Genomic DNA, 18,314 nt, shown 5'->3' with positions numbered 1-18,314 from the left:
CTATGAAATGGGGCTAATTCAGCACCCTGGAAAGGGTAAGGGGCTTGGTTTTTCACACATGTGAGAACTGGTAAAAAAATGGGGATAAAGGAAGGTTCCCACTCCAGAAGAACCTGCATGTCCTACTGAACCCAGTATAAGCAACATGGGTCTCTGCTGTTTTCCACTGTCCCAGAACAGATGTTTGGACTCCAAAAAGTATATAGAGATATATTCTGTGGGAACTCTTCCTTTTGTGAGCAACCACATAAAGAGCTTCTTTTCTGACAGTTTTTTGTCCCTAGGCAGGGATAAAATGCTTTCTTTAAGGTTCTCCTGGCTGTGCTTCCTTCTGGAAACACTGGTGCCCTAATACTGATGTGCTTAGCAGCACTAATAGATTACACTTACATGCACTATTTTTTTTTTCCCTGAATAATGAAGTTAAAAGGCCACTTTGGCATAAATTCACTCATTGTTACCCTAAGTGAAGTGAGTTTCTCCTGGTGCTGCTGCATACAAATAATTGCTTTTGGCCAAAGCCAAGGGAAACATGAGTCCATTGCTTAATTTATTTCTATTAACACCATCAAATGTTAGTGAGAGCGAGGCAGCAAAGTGGCAGCGCTCAGCGAGAGCAGCCTGGATGTGCTGGTAGATAAAACCCTTGCAGGGGATATCTGCATAGGGCAAATTTAAGAAGGAGGTTGTATTTTCTGCCTGTTTTGCATTTGCTTAAAAGTCAGAATTATTTCTACTGTCTTCAGAGGGCTCCTTCAGTTGGCAAACACCTGGAACTCCAAAAGCTGCAACACCTGAACTGTGCAACCCTAACCATCACCCTGTGTCACGCAGCCCTTGTTTCACACACCATGCTCCACACAGACTGCCAGGATCCTCCAGGGAAAAAAGGATGGCACTGTTTTCTTTCCAGTGCAGTGTATGAATAAATAGAATAAAATTGGCAGGGGAGTGCTTGTGGAGGGACCTGACCCCTGTTATTTGCATTATTACACACATTATCTTCAGGTAGCCTCAGCATTAGCAGCTCCAGGTCCAGCCACAGCTGCCTCAGGAGTGTGGCACTTGTTTTCATTCAAGTTACACCAGGGGAGGTTTAGGTTGAATCAGGAAGAATTTTTTCACCAAAGGGGTTGTCCAGCCCTGGAACAGGCTGCCCACCATCCCTGGAGGGATTTAAGCCATGTCAGTGTGGCACCTGGAGACATGGTTTACTGGTGGGCTTGGCAGTGCTGGGGAAATGGTTGGATTGAATGATCCTGAAGATCTTTCCAACCTAAATAATTCTGTTGATTCCCCAGGGGAAGCCAGGGAATGTCCCATGTCAGGAGAGACTGCACTCAAATCCTGCTGGATTTTCCCCAGCCATCTGAATCCTCTCCAGACTTTTGTCATGACGGAAAATTTCAACGCTTCAGAAGTCTGAGCAATAGGACTGATCCTTTTTTTACTTTGCTCTCAGGAATCAGTTTCAGTAATACAGTGAACAGCAATTTTTACTTCTTCCAAACAGGTTTTTCCCTCGGCTGCTACAGCTTGAAAAGCTTCGAAAGCTGTGCTGCAGTGTAACGACAGGAGCACAGGAGAAGGAAAACTTTGGAGGCAGGGAATAACATCAAACCATTTGATTTATGATCTAAACCAACAACTGCTGGTTGCCTCAGCTGGTCCCTTTTTGTTCCTGCATGACATACGCTTCTATTCCAATCTCTGCAAGCTTCAGGAGTATTCATGTTAGCAGCACGTTATATCGATCTAGTGACAGTTGCAGTGCAAACTGCTGCACCAAAATTCAGGGGATGAACTCTAAATTACCAACTAAAGTTCTCAAAACAAGCATCCCTAAGCAGGTAGCTCAAAAACTCAAGATCTACTACTGAAGCCTCCCAGCTTCTGGGTGGTTTGCTAGCCTGGGAGTAAGACCAAACTGCAAGTTTGGTCAGTATTTACCTGTATAAACTGCATACATGAGTTTAATGAAGCTTTGTAGCACACTTCCCTTAAGCAGCTTCAGAGCCAAGAGGAACTGGTTGAAAATGCATAAATGGCTACAAGTTAAACTACTCAGTCCTCTGTAGTAAACTTGAAGCAACCACCTCAAATGCTGGAAAGCACAGCCAGCTTTCATGGATGGCCCTGAGTCCCTGACCTTGGTGAAGAACAGGACTGCAGGGTCTGCCACACCAATGCCACTCTGCCAGGAGCTGCACCAAGACCCAGCAAACAGTGAGCAACCCAAAGGTCATTGGAACATGCTGGCCTATTTATCCTGAAGTGGTCCCAAAGTAGCAATCAGATGGCACAAAGGGGCACATCCACCCACTCCATCTGCATAGCCCAGTTCAGCCCAGTCCAGTTCAACCCAGCTGCCCCCCAAATTGCCCATAGTTCTACTGCCTGACGCATCATGAGCACAAAACCTGGCACATCAGCCTTTCACCTTTTAAAACCTAAAACAAATCCTGAAATCACTCAAGTGTCAAACAAGTGCAAAGGAAAAAGCTCGGAGACACAGAAGTGCTTCCCACCAGATGCCATTTTGTCCTCCAGCAAGAAGGTTTCACAACAGAAGTGATAGAGCAGCTCGGTATCCCTCCAGCAAACCCACACTTGGCACTTCACACCCTGGCAATGATGCTCTAACCCACATCCCTTTAGGAAGCTGCTGGATAAAAGCCCCCATCGGGTGCTCAGGCTCCCAGCAATGTTTTCCACCACAGCACCATGCAAATGCTGTCACATCTTGCCACTGGCAGCAATGTGTGAAATCAGGTTCAGGTTTCAGAGTGCTGGAAAGAAAATCCAGCACTGGCTTCCAGTGCAGATTGTGGGGAGCAAGTAAAACATACTTTTCTTTTTATAGACTGTTTCCATGGTGCACAGAGGTTCCCATAGCTAATTCTGCAGCTGCAGAACTTCAGAAAATTGCACAGCCTGGGTATAATCCTGTGGCAGGGTGCCCCATACATCCCCAAAGCAAAATCCAGTGGCTTAACACTGTCACCAAACAACAGAGCCGTGTCCCACATTGACGTGGGAGCGGAGCGGCTGCAGCTGAACCCCTCAAGTTGCTGAGCAGTTTAAGAGAGCCCCAGAGCAACCAAAGCCAGGTCTGGGCTTCAGACCCCATCTGCTAAAGCTCCCAGACATCCGTGGGAGATAAACAAATTACTACTTGCCATATTTATTTTTAAAACAATTTCTTAGAAGAACCGTATGTCTAAAGAACAAGCAGACTGTTACAACTTAATCAACCCCATCTCTGCCTCTCTCCACTGGCACAACTCTGAAGCAGCTCAGCTTCCAGGAGATGCAGGATACACTGCCTCCCAACGTGCTGTGCTTGCTCAGAGCCTCACAAGCTCAGACAAACCAGGCATTCCCAAAAACATCCTCCTGGAATCCAAGTGCCCCTCCCCATTCTCCGTTGAGCCTCTCGGCACGGGCAGATCACTCACCTGCTCCTGGGAATTCATCACCCGCAGCTTCATCTGCTTCAGGTAGGTCGAGGTGAGGGGCATGTTGTAGTCAATGATCCCAGAAACCAAGGAGGAAGGTGGCTCACTCTCTGAAGAACAGAGGAAAAGCTTTATTTAGATGAGGGACCTGCAGGTATGTTCTTGTAACTCAGGGGTATTCAGGAGAACTTCAAATCCCTGGCAAGAGCCACCCGCTGAGAGAAGGTTCCTCTAAGAACATGACCCCACCAAGAACATAATTACAGAACAGATGTTGTCTTGGAAAAAAAAATAAATAAAAAAGCATTGCTGTCACCTGTGAAAAAAACTACACATAATGTATAATTTTTCAGTATCCCCCAAACCTGAGGAAGAAATTGAGTCTTGCTGAAGCCTCAGAAGTGCTTCCATGCACATGGGATTTATGCAGGGGGTGATGAACAAGGATCTATTTGCAGCTTGCTTCAGCATTGCAAAGTCTTGCCAATTTTGCTGGGATTCCCTCAGGTAGGAGTTAACATTAAGGCAACGTATTAAGTATCTCTATCTGGTGATGAAGATTATTTTTAACATCCTCATTAAAGCACAAACTTAATTTTAGAGATCTTTAATTTAAATTGTTCCTGTTGATTCCTCTGGCTGCATCACATTGAGCTCTAGAGATGGCTCCAGGTTTGGATGCTCCTGCAAATCACTTTGTCAAGTCCACAAAGCAAATTCTCAGTGATTTCTCTGAATTCTCAAAGATTTTTCTGCTCTGCCACCACCACTACAGATCCTGCAGGACACAGAACATGAAGGCTGCTGGAATGATCTGTTCTAACACTGAATTTTCAGGCTCACAGAGTGGATTTGTCCAGGAGGAAAGCTGCCATTGTCCACAGGGATGGCTGATGGCTACAAGCAAGATGTCTTTGCCCTCAGCACAGGCAGATGCAAGTCTGGGGAATTAATCCAGCCTTCCAGCACATGCTGAAGGGATGTGTGGTACCCACTGGACAGGGAGCTTAAGCAGTAACAGGGAAAGAAGGATTCCCAGGAGCTGAAGGTGAACTTATGGTGGGAGGTTTCCATTCCTGCTTCTGAATCTCCCTGGCTGCCTTGCTTTTTCTGGGGTCACTGGTTTCACAGGCATGTGTGACAGAGCCCTTTGAAAAAAAGCCTTCACAAAATGTTTTACAGCACCTCAGAAAAGCCATCAACCCAGTCCTAATGGGCCTGCTTCTCAGAAATGCTGAATGTAAAAAAATCCTGTTGAAACTCAGCAGACCTGAGGATGCTTCACACCTCTGGAAACGCCACATCTATCATGACTGATTAGGAAATTACCTGACCCCAAAACTGCCTGTAATCGACTTAAACATCACAAAGGTCTTTGCAAATCTTCTCTATCAAGACATTGACTGGGTCCATGGAAATACAATGCTTTTTTTTCTCAGGTTAATCTGGTCCATTCCTGGGCAGATGGAGCATTCCTGCCTGTGGGTGCAGGGAAGGGTGGCCAGTGCCACTCAAGTCATCAACTTGCCCAAACAGGAAGGTCCAAAGCTTTTAGGAACCTTGTAAACTGATTCCTCCATCTTTTCTCATGGCTGTATGTCAGCTGTCTCTGTCATGCTTTGACCTACAGATTAGGAGCACTTATATGTCTCTGTAAAACCCAAAATAAACCTTTATTGTGCTGTGATGAAAAGATGTTAAAATCCCAGTGCTAGGGGAGCTTTTCACAGGAGCTAAACCTGCCCCAGCTGGCTGAGTCCCTAAGAGTTTGGGAAAGCATTTGCTCAGAGTATCACAGATAGAGCTGCTCTCTGCTGAAGCACAGGCACGGTGAGGTGTTTGGGATCTCTGAGGATGATAAGTTGCTCTCTGCTGAAGCACAGGCACAGTGAGGTGTTTGGGATCTCTGAGGATGATAAGTTGCTCTCTGCTGAGGCACAGGCAGGTCAGGTGAGTGTTTGGGATCTCTGAGGATGATAAGTTGCTCTCTGCTGAGGCACAGGCACGGTGAGGTGAGTGTTTGGGATCCCTGAGGATGATAAGTTGCTCTCTGCTGAGGCACAGGCACGGTGAGGTGAGTGTTTGGGATCCCTGAGGATGATAAGTTGCTCTCCTGCCATTCCCCACTCCACTGCTCAGCGCTGCAGAGATGAATGAAGCTGAACAGGAGCAGCTCAGCAACTTCAGATGGGGAGGAAGAGGGAGGCAAGTGATCTTAGATTCTGCCTGGAACCATTCTGATGTAAATTTGGAACAATCCCATTAGAGGACACAAATTTAATGTGAATTTGTGCAACTGCACCAGAGAAGGGCTTGAGCCCAAGAAACCAAACCCTTTTTTTTTTTTTTCTTTCTCCTTTTTCCTAAGTTATCTGGGAAAGAAAGAAAACCTTTGTTTTCAAAGGCCTGGGGGGCTCCACGGGAACAATCCTCACATCCTGTGCCACAAGAGGAAGCTCCAGGAATCCTTTGGCTCATTTTGCAGTTATCTCTATCACATGCCCCACATGTTGGACACACAGATGGAACAAGGAGAAATGGTTTTGATCCTAGCTCCACATTTTTATCACTCCACCAGAATTACTCCTAATTTAATACCACTGTAAAGAGATCCCAGTGAAGTCCAGTGACATTCAAACCTTCCCACAAGCAAGACAATTTGCTTTTATGAATGATGTGGGTGCCCTGCAGGGTTTGATGGCAGATATGTTTAATTAGGGATTTTTGTGATCACAAATTAAATGTGTTCAGATTTCTTTCACAGACAAGAGAAGTAGAAAGAGATGGGAATTACTCAAATTTTGTCATCTTACTGAGTTAAACTTTACCTGTATGTGCCTGAATGTGTGTATGCACGTGCATACACCTCAGTAATTCTTCTATGACCCCAGTGGTTTTTTTAGGTGATTTGCTCCTGATAAATTTCTGAATACGTGTTAGTGAAATCAGACACCCTTCCCCAGGAAAAGTAACCCTATCTAATCTACTCAATGCATTTTCACATGTACTTAGTCACTATTTAGGTGCTATTCAGACAGAGAAACACTTCTGTTCTTTCATTCATTCATGGTGGGTAAGACTTTTTACCTGCAGGATCCTTTGTATTCCTGGTTGATTTATTTTTAAGAGAACTGCTAAGGGCAGAAGGTTTATGAAAATAATCACTAATTGATATTAATTTATAAATTTGTTCAGGACAGATGGGTGTCAGCCTTGATCATGGTTCCCACAGCTAGGACCACACTCAAGGGGATATCCAGAACCAGAGGTTCCCAGAGCTGCCTCTGAACTGGGATGGATGTGTGCTGCTGGGAGAGGCACAGGAGATGCAGGATGGTGGGTGGGTGGAAGCCCCTGAAGGAAAACCAGGTTGGACAGGGCTTTGAGCAACCTGATCTAATGGAAGGTGTCCCTGCCCTTGGCAAGGGGTTGGAATGAGAGGGACTTTAAGGTTCCTTCCAAACCCAACCAGTCTGTGACTCTGTGAAGGACCCTCACCCATGATGGATGCAGTGTAATCCAGGTGAAGGTCAGGTTTGCTCCCAGCAAGGCCAAAATTTTCTGGATGTAATTGGAAAGAGGGATCAGGCCCTTAGCTGGCAGAGTGGGAAGTGGTAATGGAGCTTCAACTAATAGAATTCACATGGAGCTGTTTGGGAGAGTTTTTGAGAGTTTTTTAAAAATATAATGAGTACAAAGCATTTCAGTCACTACCTTTGGATAGATGGCACATAATCCACTTACACAAAACTTCTGGGATGTCCATAGCTCTGCTCCCAGCAGTAAACAGTTTAATAGAAGAAATTCTCAATTGTTGGGCCTTTTGTTCCTTAAATTCTGCTTCCCTTCCTGATAAGAGCTGCCAAATGAGCCACTTTGCCTTGCCACTTTTGAAACTGACCAACTCCCAGCAGTTTGCTTAGGTTTTTTCTTTAAAGTAGCAATTTTAATGACTGAAATCAACATCACTTTGCACTTGCTATGCACTTGACCATGAAAACAAGTTTGTAATTCAGAAAACAACCACACAAACATTTAAGCAGCTACTCTGGAAGAGAATCTGGTCCCATCTTCTTCCCACTCCTGCTCTCTCTTACACCTAAGAAGCTGCAGACTGGAACTGCCCACAAAAGAACCATAAGGAGTCAACCACCTCAGTGGCCACACTAATTGTGTGTGTACACAGGCACAGTGTAACTGGGATTGCCAAAACACTTGCCATTATCTAACTCGGGATCCCGTGCTTATCTATTAATTAAGTGTAAATCGCTTCTTTATCAGAAACTTCAGCTATTCAGACATATTCTGTGTCTTTCAATACAAAATCATCAGTTCCAGGGAAAAACTTAAGGTTATTTTTATAGACATTGAGGTTTCCACCCTCACATGATCAAGGGTTGATTGCAGCCATATCTGTGGTATTTCTGACCCATGTTTTGGGCAGCACTGGGGAAGGCTTGGAAAGAAAGCCAGGCTGCTTCTGCTCCCAAAGCTGAAAGGAGCAGGTTTAAGCAATTCCTTCATGTAAAATATCCCAGGTTAGGAAAACCCTTAGGTTAGGATGTATCTCCTGGGCAGGACAGTGTCTGGCAGCTGTTGGTGGCACTGTGCTGGTGCAAAATGCAGAGTCAGCTCTGCTGGCAGAAGCCACTCGCCTTTACCTTTGGGCTCCAGGCCGTTGGAGTTGAAATGCATCCTCTTCTGGCACTCAGTGCAACTCATCAGGAATCTGGTCACAGCCTCTCTCGGGAGGAAAGCATAGGTCTCTGCAATCTGGGGAAACAACAGAGAGCTGTAGGTCCTGGGAGATGGAGAACGGGCTGGAGAGCACAGGGACCACGGGCACATGCTCGTAGCCACATATTGTCCCCTCCAGCTCTAAATCCCTCCCTCCAGAGCAGCTGTTGGTAGGGGAACACCTTGGGAGGGTAACTGGTGTGCCACTGAGGCACCACAACACAAATGAACAGGCCTTTGGTATCCCTGCATACCCACACCTTCCCAGAAACTCCTTCCCGTTCCCCATTGGAGTCTGGGAAGAGCAAAGCTATGAACATGTAAGAATCAAATGTGAAAGTAAGGCCTCATCAGCTCTGTTTGCATTGTTAATTACCATCACACCAGTAACCTGAAGAATCCATTAATCTTTTGTAAGGGCAGGTCACTTTTTCCCACAATGACAATCAATTACTGTTAATAATACTTTGCACTTCTGTGACATATTTTATCTAGGGAATTGAAAACATTTTTCCAAACAATAATGAATTAAGTCTCCTGAACCTTTGTGGGGTATATATTTTACAGATGAGGAAAAGCTAAGGATAAATATTTAAAACTTGAATGCTTGAAGTTAAACACTAGATCCAGACCTAAGCACCCACAGAAGGTGTCTGGCAATCCCTGTTATTGCAATTAATTCCTGCCAGCAGTAATTTTATGGTGTTTCTAAGGATCAAGGCTAGGTTATTTGGAGAAGGAATAAGTCCATTTTAATGTAGACTTCTTTAAAGCCATAAAACATCATCAAATCTTGGAGTCTGACCTGTGCAGCACAAGCCACAAAACTTCACCCAGGTTCTCCTGCAGCCCTGTGGCCTGTGGTTTGCCTAAAACATCATCCAGGAAGACATCTGGTCTTGATTGGAAGGCATTAAAAGGTGGAGAGCCCACCTCTCACTTTGGGCTGGCTCCTATGGTTAATCACCCATCCTGTTTGGTCTAAGTGACTTGTCCCAGCACGGCAGTTCCCAAACCAGGGGCCGTGACCCCCACAGGGGTCACAGCACTTACAAGTGGGGTCATAAAGCAGACAGAAATTCAATTGTTTGTGCCAGTCCTCGGGGCTGGGAGCCCTGCAGAAGTGGGGCTCAGGACGGGAAGTGGGGCTGGAATCAGACACCTCGTGGGTGACGGGGCTGAGCTGGGAGGATGGCCCAGGATGTCCTGATCCCCCTCCTGTGGCCACATTGTCCTCCCGCCTGACATAGTTAACAATTCCTAAATTCTAAAAGTCGACATTAAATACAAAAAGACCTAAATTCCACGCATTTTTGTACCCTGGGGGGGTGCTGTTCTGGAGGCAGAGCAGCGGGGCAGGGGCTGTGCTGGATCACGGCTCAGGCAGCGCCGTGCCCGGCTCTGGCTCTGCGGTGGGAGGGAGCCGCATCCCTCTCCACTGCGCGGCAGCAGAGCCCGGGCTTTCACACGCACAGAATGCCAGATGGGTGGAAAGTTCAGGCGGGGACCTTGTCCCAGCGCTCAAATGGAGGCTGCAGTGCCTGGTCCTCATGGGATTCTCCTCCTATTTATCTGCAGCCCCAGCGAGCTCTGTTGTGGCCGAGCGGATGCCAGCTCAGCCTTTGCCTCTGTGTGATATTTATCGATGCACAAGCACAAGGGATTCCCGCAGAAACGCTGGAATGAGGGGCCTGGAAATTGCTGGTGGCAGCCGTGGTGGGATGTCACAGGCAGGGAACTGTCCCCGCCTGCTGCCTGCCGGGCTCAGCCGTCTCCCTGCCTCTTTTGCTCCAGCAAGCCCACAGTCTCTGCTGCAAATGTTCAGCTAATTTTAGTGATACAGTTGTTATTTCTCAGCTGATTTGATGCTCTGCAGAGCAGACAGCTTCCTTGATGAGTTATCTCCCATCCAAACTCCCTTTCTGATTGCCTCCCTCCGGAGGTCATGGACAAGGGCAAACTCTCCAGTGTCTCTAATCAGAAGTGGTAGGGAAAGGGAGCAGGGAGAAGGAGGCAGGGGACCCTGGAGCCTCCCAGCTGGCCACCCAGCAGTGTCCCTTTGTGCGCCGTGCCAGGCGTGGCGTGTGCTCTGCACCATTTCACCTTCCAGCTCAGGCTACAAAGGCGCTGCGGGGAGCAAGGGCAGCAGTGAGGGCAGGAGCCAGGCTGGGCAGCCCAGCCAGCAGCTCCTGCCAGGTCAGGAGGGGATACACGCTGCTAATGTGATGATCTCAGCTCAAGAGGGAGATGAGGGGTGGAGCGTGAAGCTCTCTCTGACTGCTGTGAGCAGGCCTGGGAAAACAGACGGATCCAGCCTGCTCCCCTGGGGCTGTGCAGGGCACAGATTAGTCCTCCAGAGAGATGAATTGAAGGAATTAGGGAAGGGTCGGAGTGGTCTGCTGGGGAAATGAGCAGAAAGTTTTTGAATTGTGGTCATGCTGGTGGGGCTGCCCCCCCTGGACCATAAAAAGGTCATCACTTGCCCCCAGCCAGGGAGGGTCAGTGCGTGCCCCAGCCCCCAGCTCTGCTGCAGGGGCAGGACTGGAGTGCTCAGGGCAGGGAGTGATGCCATGAGTTCTGTGTGCAGAGCCCTGCTCCCTGGAGACTCCCAGCACAGCGTGGATGGAGCAGGGACACAGGCAGGCAGGACAGACTCCAACCCTGTGCTGACTCTGGCAGCACAGAGCTGTGCAGAACCTCAGGCATCATCACTGAGACGAGGGCAGCCTGCAAAGACCTCTCTGAGACATTGTATACACCAGAGAGATGAGCTGCCAGCAAGCCACTCCTGTCTCTAAGCGACCTGGTCCTTAGGTCTGTGGGATTCAAGGGAGTAGCTTGGTCTTGGACAGTAAATTCAGCTCTTCTTGTAAAAGGAGAGCCCAAACGTTTGCATTGAAGGGCTGTGCAGAGTCAGGAGAAACAGCAAGCTCCCTGGAGAAGCACACTTCAAGCTAAATTATTCCTGACCTAACTAGAGTGGTGTTTCAGGGTGGATAGAGCTGGTTCTTGGCATGCATGGAACCAAGGAACCAAGACAAGACTTAGCTTGGTGCCTGCCTCCATTTTGTAACTGAGGAAACCCAGGAGGGGCAGGAGAGGAGGGAAAGGCCATGGCCGTGCCCCAGTCCCCCTGTCTGGCTGCTCCTGACCTTCAAGGCCCACAGGAGACATTTCCCTCTGGCTGAGGGAGACAGGGAGGCAGATCACCCAGAGCAAGCACGGGACCGGACAAACATTCTCTCATCCATCACTAACACCGAGGATTCCTCTTCCTTTTCCCTTCAGACACGCACAGTGTCTTTGTATGATTGCCCTGCTCTCTCCTCTCCCAGCAGCCGCGCTGTGCTGCCGCTGCAGCCCGGATTCCCCGAGCACAGCTGCTCTGCCTTTAAACCCCTCCTTCCTCACGCCTCCCCGCACAGCCACACTGGGCTCTGCCTCTGCTCTGCCTCCCGCCAGCGGCTCTGCTCCTACCTGCCCTGCCATCCCCATTCCCGAGGGACTCTCCCTCCGCTCCAGTGCCCGCCCTGCCCGGGGCACGGCGGGACTCTCACCGCTCGGTAGGTTTTCTTCTGCCCGGCATGTTTGGGTGCTTTGCCCGGCTCCGACGAGCTTTCCACATGCATCGAGTAGATGATGTCAAAGAAATCTTCCACCACAGCCACGCGTTTCAGAGAGATGCCCTCGGGCTCCGACAGTCCATCTGCCCCCTACAACAGTGCAGGCAAGTTGAGTTAGTGTCAGCGATGGGTGACAGGGGTGACGAGATCGGCCCGGGGCTAATGTGGTTGGAGGGGGCAGAGTGGCTGTGCTCCCGCCTCGGGCTGCCTTGGGCACGGGGGATGTGGGGGATAAATTAAACATCGCTTCAGGGAGGATCCTGCTGTAGCCAGGGCAGTGGCGGCTGCTGCTGTCGTGCTGCTAAAGCTGGCAATGAAATTGGGCCAGGAATAAAAACAAGGGAAGAGTCCAGAGTGGAGTCACAACTGATCAAGAGATTCAATTTCTGTAATGTGGGATGGTTTTGCTAGGCGGGGAATAGGCAGGGGAAGCTCTTTGGACCTGCACATGGTGCTAAACCACCCTGGGAAGCCCTGAGATGTGAGGTACTCTTGCTGGCTGCAGTCCCCGTGGACATGGATCAGCCAGCAGGACAAGGTTTCACTGTGATGCCAGGATACAGCCCCTAAAGGAAGGAGCCAGCATCCCCTCCTTCCCTGCACTGACCTTTCCAAGGCTCCCTCCCTCTCACAGACGCAGAGCAGCTGAGCGCTGGCAGCAGCAGCACAGCTCTTTGTGTGTTCGGATGTGCTGGAGAGCAGGAGGCAGTAATTCTGCCACACGACAGTGGTGACAGACTGATGGGAGTGGGAAGTGTGGGGAGCAGTGCTCCTCCGAGCTGACTGGCACCAACGGTGTCAGCTCACACTGGCAGGGTTTGCCGTGGGAAGGGGAGGCAGCCTCTGGGACCCGGCAGCTGCTATCGGCACTTGGCACAAAGCACCAGAGCAGGATGGGCTACTGGGAGCTGGTCAGTGGCTACTGTAATGGCAGGGGGCACTGAGAAAGGGGCAGCCTTTGGGAGGTCACTTAGCTTGCTCCTGGAAAAAATGCTATTTTTGCATAGACAAAAAAAATTGAAAATATTATATTTATATATATATATATATATATATATATATATATATATATATATATATATATGCATGTATGTATGTATATGTATATATATTACATCCCTTTAAGGGCTGCTTTCCAAAAGGAATGCATGGATGTTGTCCACTGGGTACCCACCAGGCAGCTAAGCAGCAACCTGCACATCTAAATTACCTGCAAACTACCTTTTTCACGTGCATTCACACATCCCTGAGGGCAGGCAGGAGCTGGCAGAGAGCTGTGGGCAGGGGCTGTGGGCAGGGTCTGGCAGAGGTCTGCATGCAAAGGGAACAGCCAGTCTCCTAACCTGCGTTTGTGCTGTCCTTGGTCGGGCTCTGTGTATCTTACACAGTCTATAGATTGAATAAATGCTGTTCTTTAAGCCACCAGTGAAGGGCCTCTCAAAAATCAATCACTTAGTGGGCCCACCTTCTGCTAGAGCTACCCAACATCTCAGAGGAGCAGTCATTTAATGTACAGCGCTGCCTATTAGAGTTGGCTCCTCACCCCAATTTCGGAACAGAGACTGCCTGTCCTGGGCACGGGCTGCAGTGGGACGGTGGCTGAGCTCACCCGGGACATGGGCACGAGGATTTTCCAACACAAACCACCTCTCCCCTCCCCGGGGAGCCCCAAGCCCGGGCTGAAGGTGGCTGTAACAAAGAGAATATTGAGAGCGAACACAAGGGGCAGGGTGGCAGGGCTGCGTGGTGGGGGTCGGGAAACTTCGCCCCAGGGAGTGTCTTTGAGGAATATAGATCTAATTTCTTCTGTCACCGTTCAGAGAGTTTCAGTTTAATCGAGGGCATGGGTATTCCCCTGCCAAGGAGAAGTGGGCATTAGGAGGCTTCCTACTGACCAATAATCCTCAGAGCAGGGTTGAAATGAGGATAATTACAGAAACAGGACAAAGGAAAATGCAGCAGGGGAAAAGCACAGTCAGATCTAACAAGCACAGCCTTCAAAATTAAGGCTGTAACCAACCCTGTATGCAAATCATTGTTTCCAACCAGCTAATATCCTCCTCCCTGCCCGGCCAGCAGGTCCCTGTTTCCTCCCCGATTTCAGAAGGAATGCAGTGAAGGTAACCTCAGGGTCTGGGCATTGCTACAGCCTCCCTGCACACCCAGCAGTGCTCGCTCTCCTCTCCACCCCGGCTGGATCCGGAGCTGCCTCCTCAGCATCCCACCCCCTGCAGCGATCCCCCATCCCCTCCTCAGCCTTGTGACTGCTCTCCCCGTGATGATTATTTAGCTTTGGGAAGCAGGTGAGATGCAAGCAGTATCAAAGCCACTGGGTATAAGAAGCAGTATCAAGTCAGTGCCTCCAGGATTAGGGAGGTTTATATCTGGCAATATATCCAAATGTTGACCTAGGATTTAAGAGGACACGTGTGCTGTAAAGTACCTCTCAGAGGGGCCCACGCCCCTCGGGTTCCTCCTTCCACACCCAGCATTGCTCACCAGTATTCAAGGCATGAGTCAGAGCCCATAATATCTCAGAAAGGCTTAAAACCCCTCAGGTTTAAATAGCAATAAAAATTCAGTTGGGAAGCAGAATGGGAAGAAGGGATGCTTTTACCCTGTCCTGGTGTTGGGGCTTTATTAGAAGTCACCTGCCCCCACAAGGAGGAAAAGATTTCAGGAGCAAAGCTCAGCCCTGACAGAGGTGCTTGGAAGCAGGTGGCATTTCAGGTGCTGAGGAGTCCCTCTACCACCTTCCAGCCATCCTCCTTTTCTATTTGCCCAGCACGGCTCTGTCTCTCCCTCTTCCCAGTCTCTCCTTCTCTGTGTACTGTGCCCCCCAGTTCTCACCCTGCCTTTCCTCACATCCTCCCCACCTTCCCTGAGCTGTGAGCACTCTCAGCTCCTCTCCTCCATCAGGTCTTTTTCCTCCCCAGTGTCCTTTGTCTATTTCCACATCTCTGAGCACCGGTACCCCGGGGACCCTCTGCCCTAGGACCACTCCCCTGGGCTTCGCTGCCCCTGCACCTCCTCTGTCCCTGCTCCATCCCGGCCGCCTCCAGCCCCGGCGGATCAGCGCCGGGACCCGCCTCTGCGGCCCGAGGTCGCCTCCGTGCCCGGCCCCGGGCGGCGACAGCCATTTCAGGCAGCAGCGCTGTCCCGGCTGCGCCGCGGGCCGGGCAGCGCTCCCAGGGCCCGGCCATGGCGCTGGCAGCGCCCAGCCCCGGCACCTTTGTTCTCGGCAGCCGCCCCGGGCACGCTCGGCCCCCGCCCGGCCCGGGACGGGGGCGGTGCGGCGGGAGGGGACGGGGAGCGCCCGGGCAGCCCCGAGCGGCGGCGCGGGGTGACATCTGCTGCGGCGGGGAGGGAGGCAGGGCCGGGCGAGCCCCCCCGCCCGGGCCGGGCTGGGGCCCGCCGGCAGGTAGCGGGTAACCACGGCAACCGGCGGTAATCCGCTCCCCCGGGCCCGCCGCCGCCGCCCCGCGCCCGCTGCCCCCGCGCCCCGCCCGGCGCGGACCGGCCCGGGGCAGGCACCGGCGGCGGCGGCGGGGCCACTGCGGCCGGGCCCGCACCTCGCCGAGCCCGGGACGGGCGGGCAGGGGCAGGGGCAGGGGCAGGGGCAGGGGCAGGGGCAGGGGCAGGGGCAGGGGCAGGGGCAGGGGAGGGTTCCTACCACTCCCGGCACCGCCATCCGGCCGCAGCTCCGCTCACTTCTCGAGCCCCACTGCAGCCCTGCCGCACTCCCACAGCCCCGCCACACCCCCGCATGGACCTGCCCTGGCTCCCGCAGGCCTGTCAGGCTCCCCCATGGACCTGCCACGGCTCCCCCATGGACCTGGTATGTTCCCACATGGAGCTGCCACGGCTCCCTCAAGGACCTGCCATGGCTCCCAAAGCCCTCCCATGCTCCTAGGGCGCTGCCATGCTCCCACACGGACCTGCCTTGTTCCCACATGGACCTGCTGTGGCTCCCACACAGCCCTGCCATGGCTCCCACTGCTCTGCCATGCTCCCACACAGCCCTGCCATGGCTCCCACAGTCCTGCCATGGCTCCCATAGCTCTGCCATGCTCCCACACAGCCCTGCCATCGCTCCTACACAGCCCTGCCATCTCTCCTACACAGCCCAGTCCTGCCTTGGAGCTTGGCAGCAGCACCCACACATCTCCATGACCAGCCTCCTCCACGCACGCAGCTCCCTGTGCTCCCAGCAACCTGCTGTGTCTCCACCAGCCCCTGTGGCCATTCCTCAGCAGCCCAGCCTGGGTGTGAAAACTGCCATAATGGGAGATTTTCACAGCCAAACTGCAGCACTGATGAGCTAGCCCTGTTTTCTGTGGGGCAGCAGATCCACTGCCAGCAGCTGCCACCTGATCCAGTCCGTGCTGCCCGTGGTGACCTCCACCCCAAGCCCCAGCAACCTGCCACCACCCCAGCGAAACCAGACCCAACCAGGCAGCTCCCGGGAGGCCAAGGGATGACAGCAGCCTTCATGCACAGGACTTCTCAACCCTGCAAGCTCTTCCCCAGCTTGGAGTTGGGTTTGGGAGAATCTGGGAACATTTAACCAGAGCTCTCCAAAGCCTGCATGCTCCCAGCTCCTCTTCAGGCTGACTGGGATAGACACTGCCAGAAGAACTGGAAACTGCCCGTTCTGGGCTCAGCAGCATGCAGGGGCTTGGCTGTGCCCTTGCACTGGCTGGCAGTGCCTTCCCCAGTGGGACTGGCAGTTCTCCTGGGCCCAGGAAGCTTCACAGCTCTGCAGGGAAGCATCCCTTCTCCAAGGGGGTTATGCTGCAGGGCCATCAGGCTGGGACTGCTGGGGCAGGAGTGGGATGGGAGGGAGTGCCGACTGCTTCCCCATCTGCTGTGCTCAACAGCAGATAAAACACTGCCCTGGCCCTCGCACCAGGGCCGATACCAGCCCAATTCAGCTTCCTGTGAGTCAAAAGCAGCTTCCTGCCAGCAGAGCCCTGCCTGATAATGGCTGTGTTCTGCTCTCTGCCCGCGAGCAGACCCTCTGCCCTCGCCTCTCCTTGCACTTCCCACATGAAAGCGTTCCCTTCTGTATCTCCCAACCACAGCATCTCCCCGCCCCAGCACAGAGGTGCACGTTAAACTAATTTCCTGCTGCTGGCTGGAAGGGCCACTGTCACCCTCATCCCTGGGACAGCCCAGCTGGATGTTTGGGGCCAGCCGTATCGAGCTGTCCCTCAAGGTCACCTCCCTTGTACACAGACAGGCAACGTCGCTCGCTCTGCCTGTGCTCCAGCTGCTCTGCCTGTGGGACACAGCCACTGTCCTCAGCCAGGTCAGGATCAGAGCCCTCCTGTCCCCTGCTGCAGTCACCCCACGGCATGACCGTGGGTTCCCCAGCTGACACCAGCGGCAGTGCCATTCCTGTGGCACTCACCCATCCCTTGCCCTCCCTTCCAGCCCTGGGTGGTTCCTTCTGCTGCACAAAGGAGGACCCCTTCTTTAAGAGGAGCAAAGGTGGGGTTTGGGTTTCATCTGAGCACTCTTCTGGCTTTCTCCTCTTTGAAGCGTCTTTCTAATTTTCTACAAGTTGTATTTTGTTCTAAGGGAATTTTTGGTCTTCTGACAAAAATGCTCAGCTGGACCAGGGAGTGGATGTGCACAGGACAAAGCAATTGGGACCTAGTGGGATCAGAAACTGTGACATACAGGATGGGATGTAATCCTGCCATGACACCAGCTTCCCATCAAGCTCTCCAGAGATCATAAAAACATGGAATGGTTTGGATTAGAAGGGACCTTAAAACCCATCCAATCCCTCTGCCATGGGACACCTTGCACTAGACCAGATTTCTCCAAGTCCCACCCAACCTGGCCTTGAAGACTTCCAGGGACAGGGCAGCCACAGCTTCTCTGGGCAGCCTGTGCCAGTATCTCGCCACCCTCACAGGGAAGAATTTCCTCTGAACACCAGGATTCCTCAAGTCCACCTCCCTGGGCAGCCCATGGCCCCCAGTGACCACCACCAGCCCGCAGCCCGCAGCCCACCTCTGCAACTACTCCTCCTGCACAGGCTTCAGCACCAAAACAGACGTTTTATTTCAATATGGACTCTTACAACTTTTGATCAAGAAACTGTTCTTGGTACTTCTCATCTCTGGGAAGTCAGCCCTTGATTGGCTTCTATATTTAGACTTCTCCAGGGCTTTAGGAAGTTCACTCCTCATGGTATTTAGGTGTAGGATGAAAGCAGCTTTTGCGGGGGATATGTTAAACCACAGCAGGCTCCCTCTGCTAATGCTGCGAGGAGAAAGAGGAGCTAGATTCCTCGAACTTCCCTCTTCCTCTTGCCCCTCATGCCAGGGGCACAGAGCATGCCTTAGAAATAGGCACCAGGAAGACACTGGGCTGAAAACAGTATCAGCTGTACTGCTCATAATAAAAGAACCCACAAGAAGACGATGGGAAATGCTCTGACTGACAGATTTTGCTCTTTTTTCTCCTGGAAATATTTTGCTAG

General features: G+C 51.6%; 1 protein-coding gene across 1 annotated transcript in view; it reads right to left on the bottom strand.

Moving 5' to 3' along the window:
* The window catches only part of NOL4L (nucleolar protein 4 like), a 63,891-nt gene that overhangs the window by 33,794 nt on the left and 11,783 nt on the right, over nucleotides 1–18,314 (bottom strand). The window contains exons 2-4 of the mRNA XM_054644516.2: nucleotides 11,753–11,908; nucleotides 8,120–8,231; nucleotides 3,459–3,568 (exon numbers count right to left, since the gene is read on the bottom strand). Coding sequence (XP_054500491.1) covers nucleotides 3,459–3,568; nucleotides 8,120–8,231; nucleotides 11,753–11,908 — 378 coding nt within the window. The remainder of the gene's footprint in view (nucleotides 1–3,458; nucleotides 3,569–8,119; nucleotides 8,232–11,752; nucleotides 11,909–18,314) is intronic.

This window comes from Agelaius phoeniceus, chromosome 17, assembly GCF_051311805.1.
Source record: "Agelaius phoeniceus isolate bAgePho1 chromosome 17, bAgePho1.hap1, whole genome shotgun sequence".
NCBI lineage: Eukaryota > Metazoa > Chordata > Aves > Passeriformes > Icteridae > Agelaius > Agelaius phoeniceus.
The sequence above is the reverse complement of the archived record's forward strand: the minus strand, read 5'-3'. Positions and strand labels throughout refer to the sequence as shown.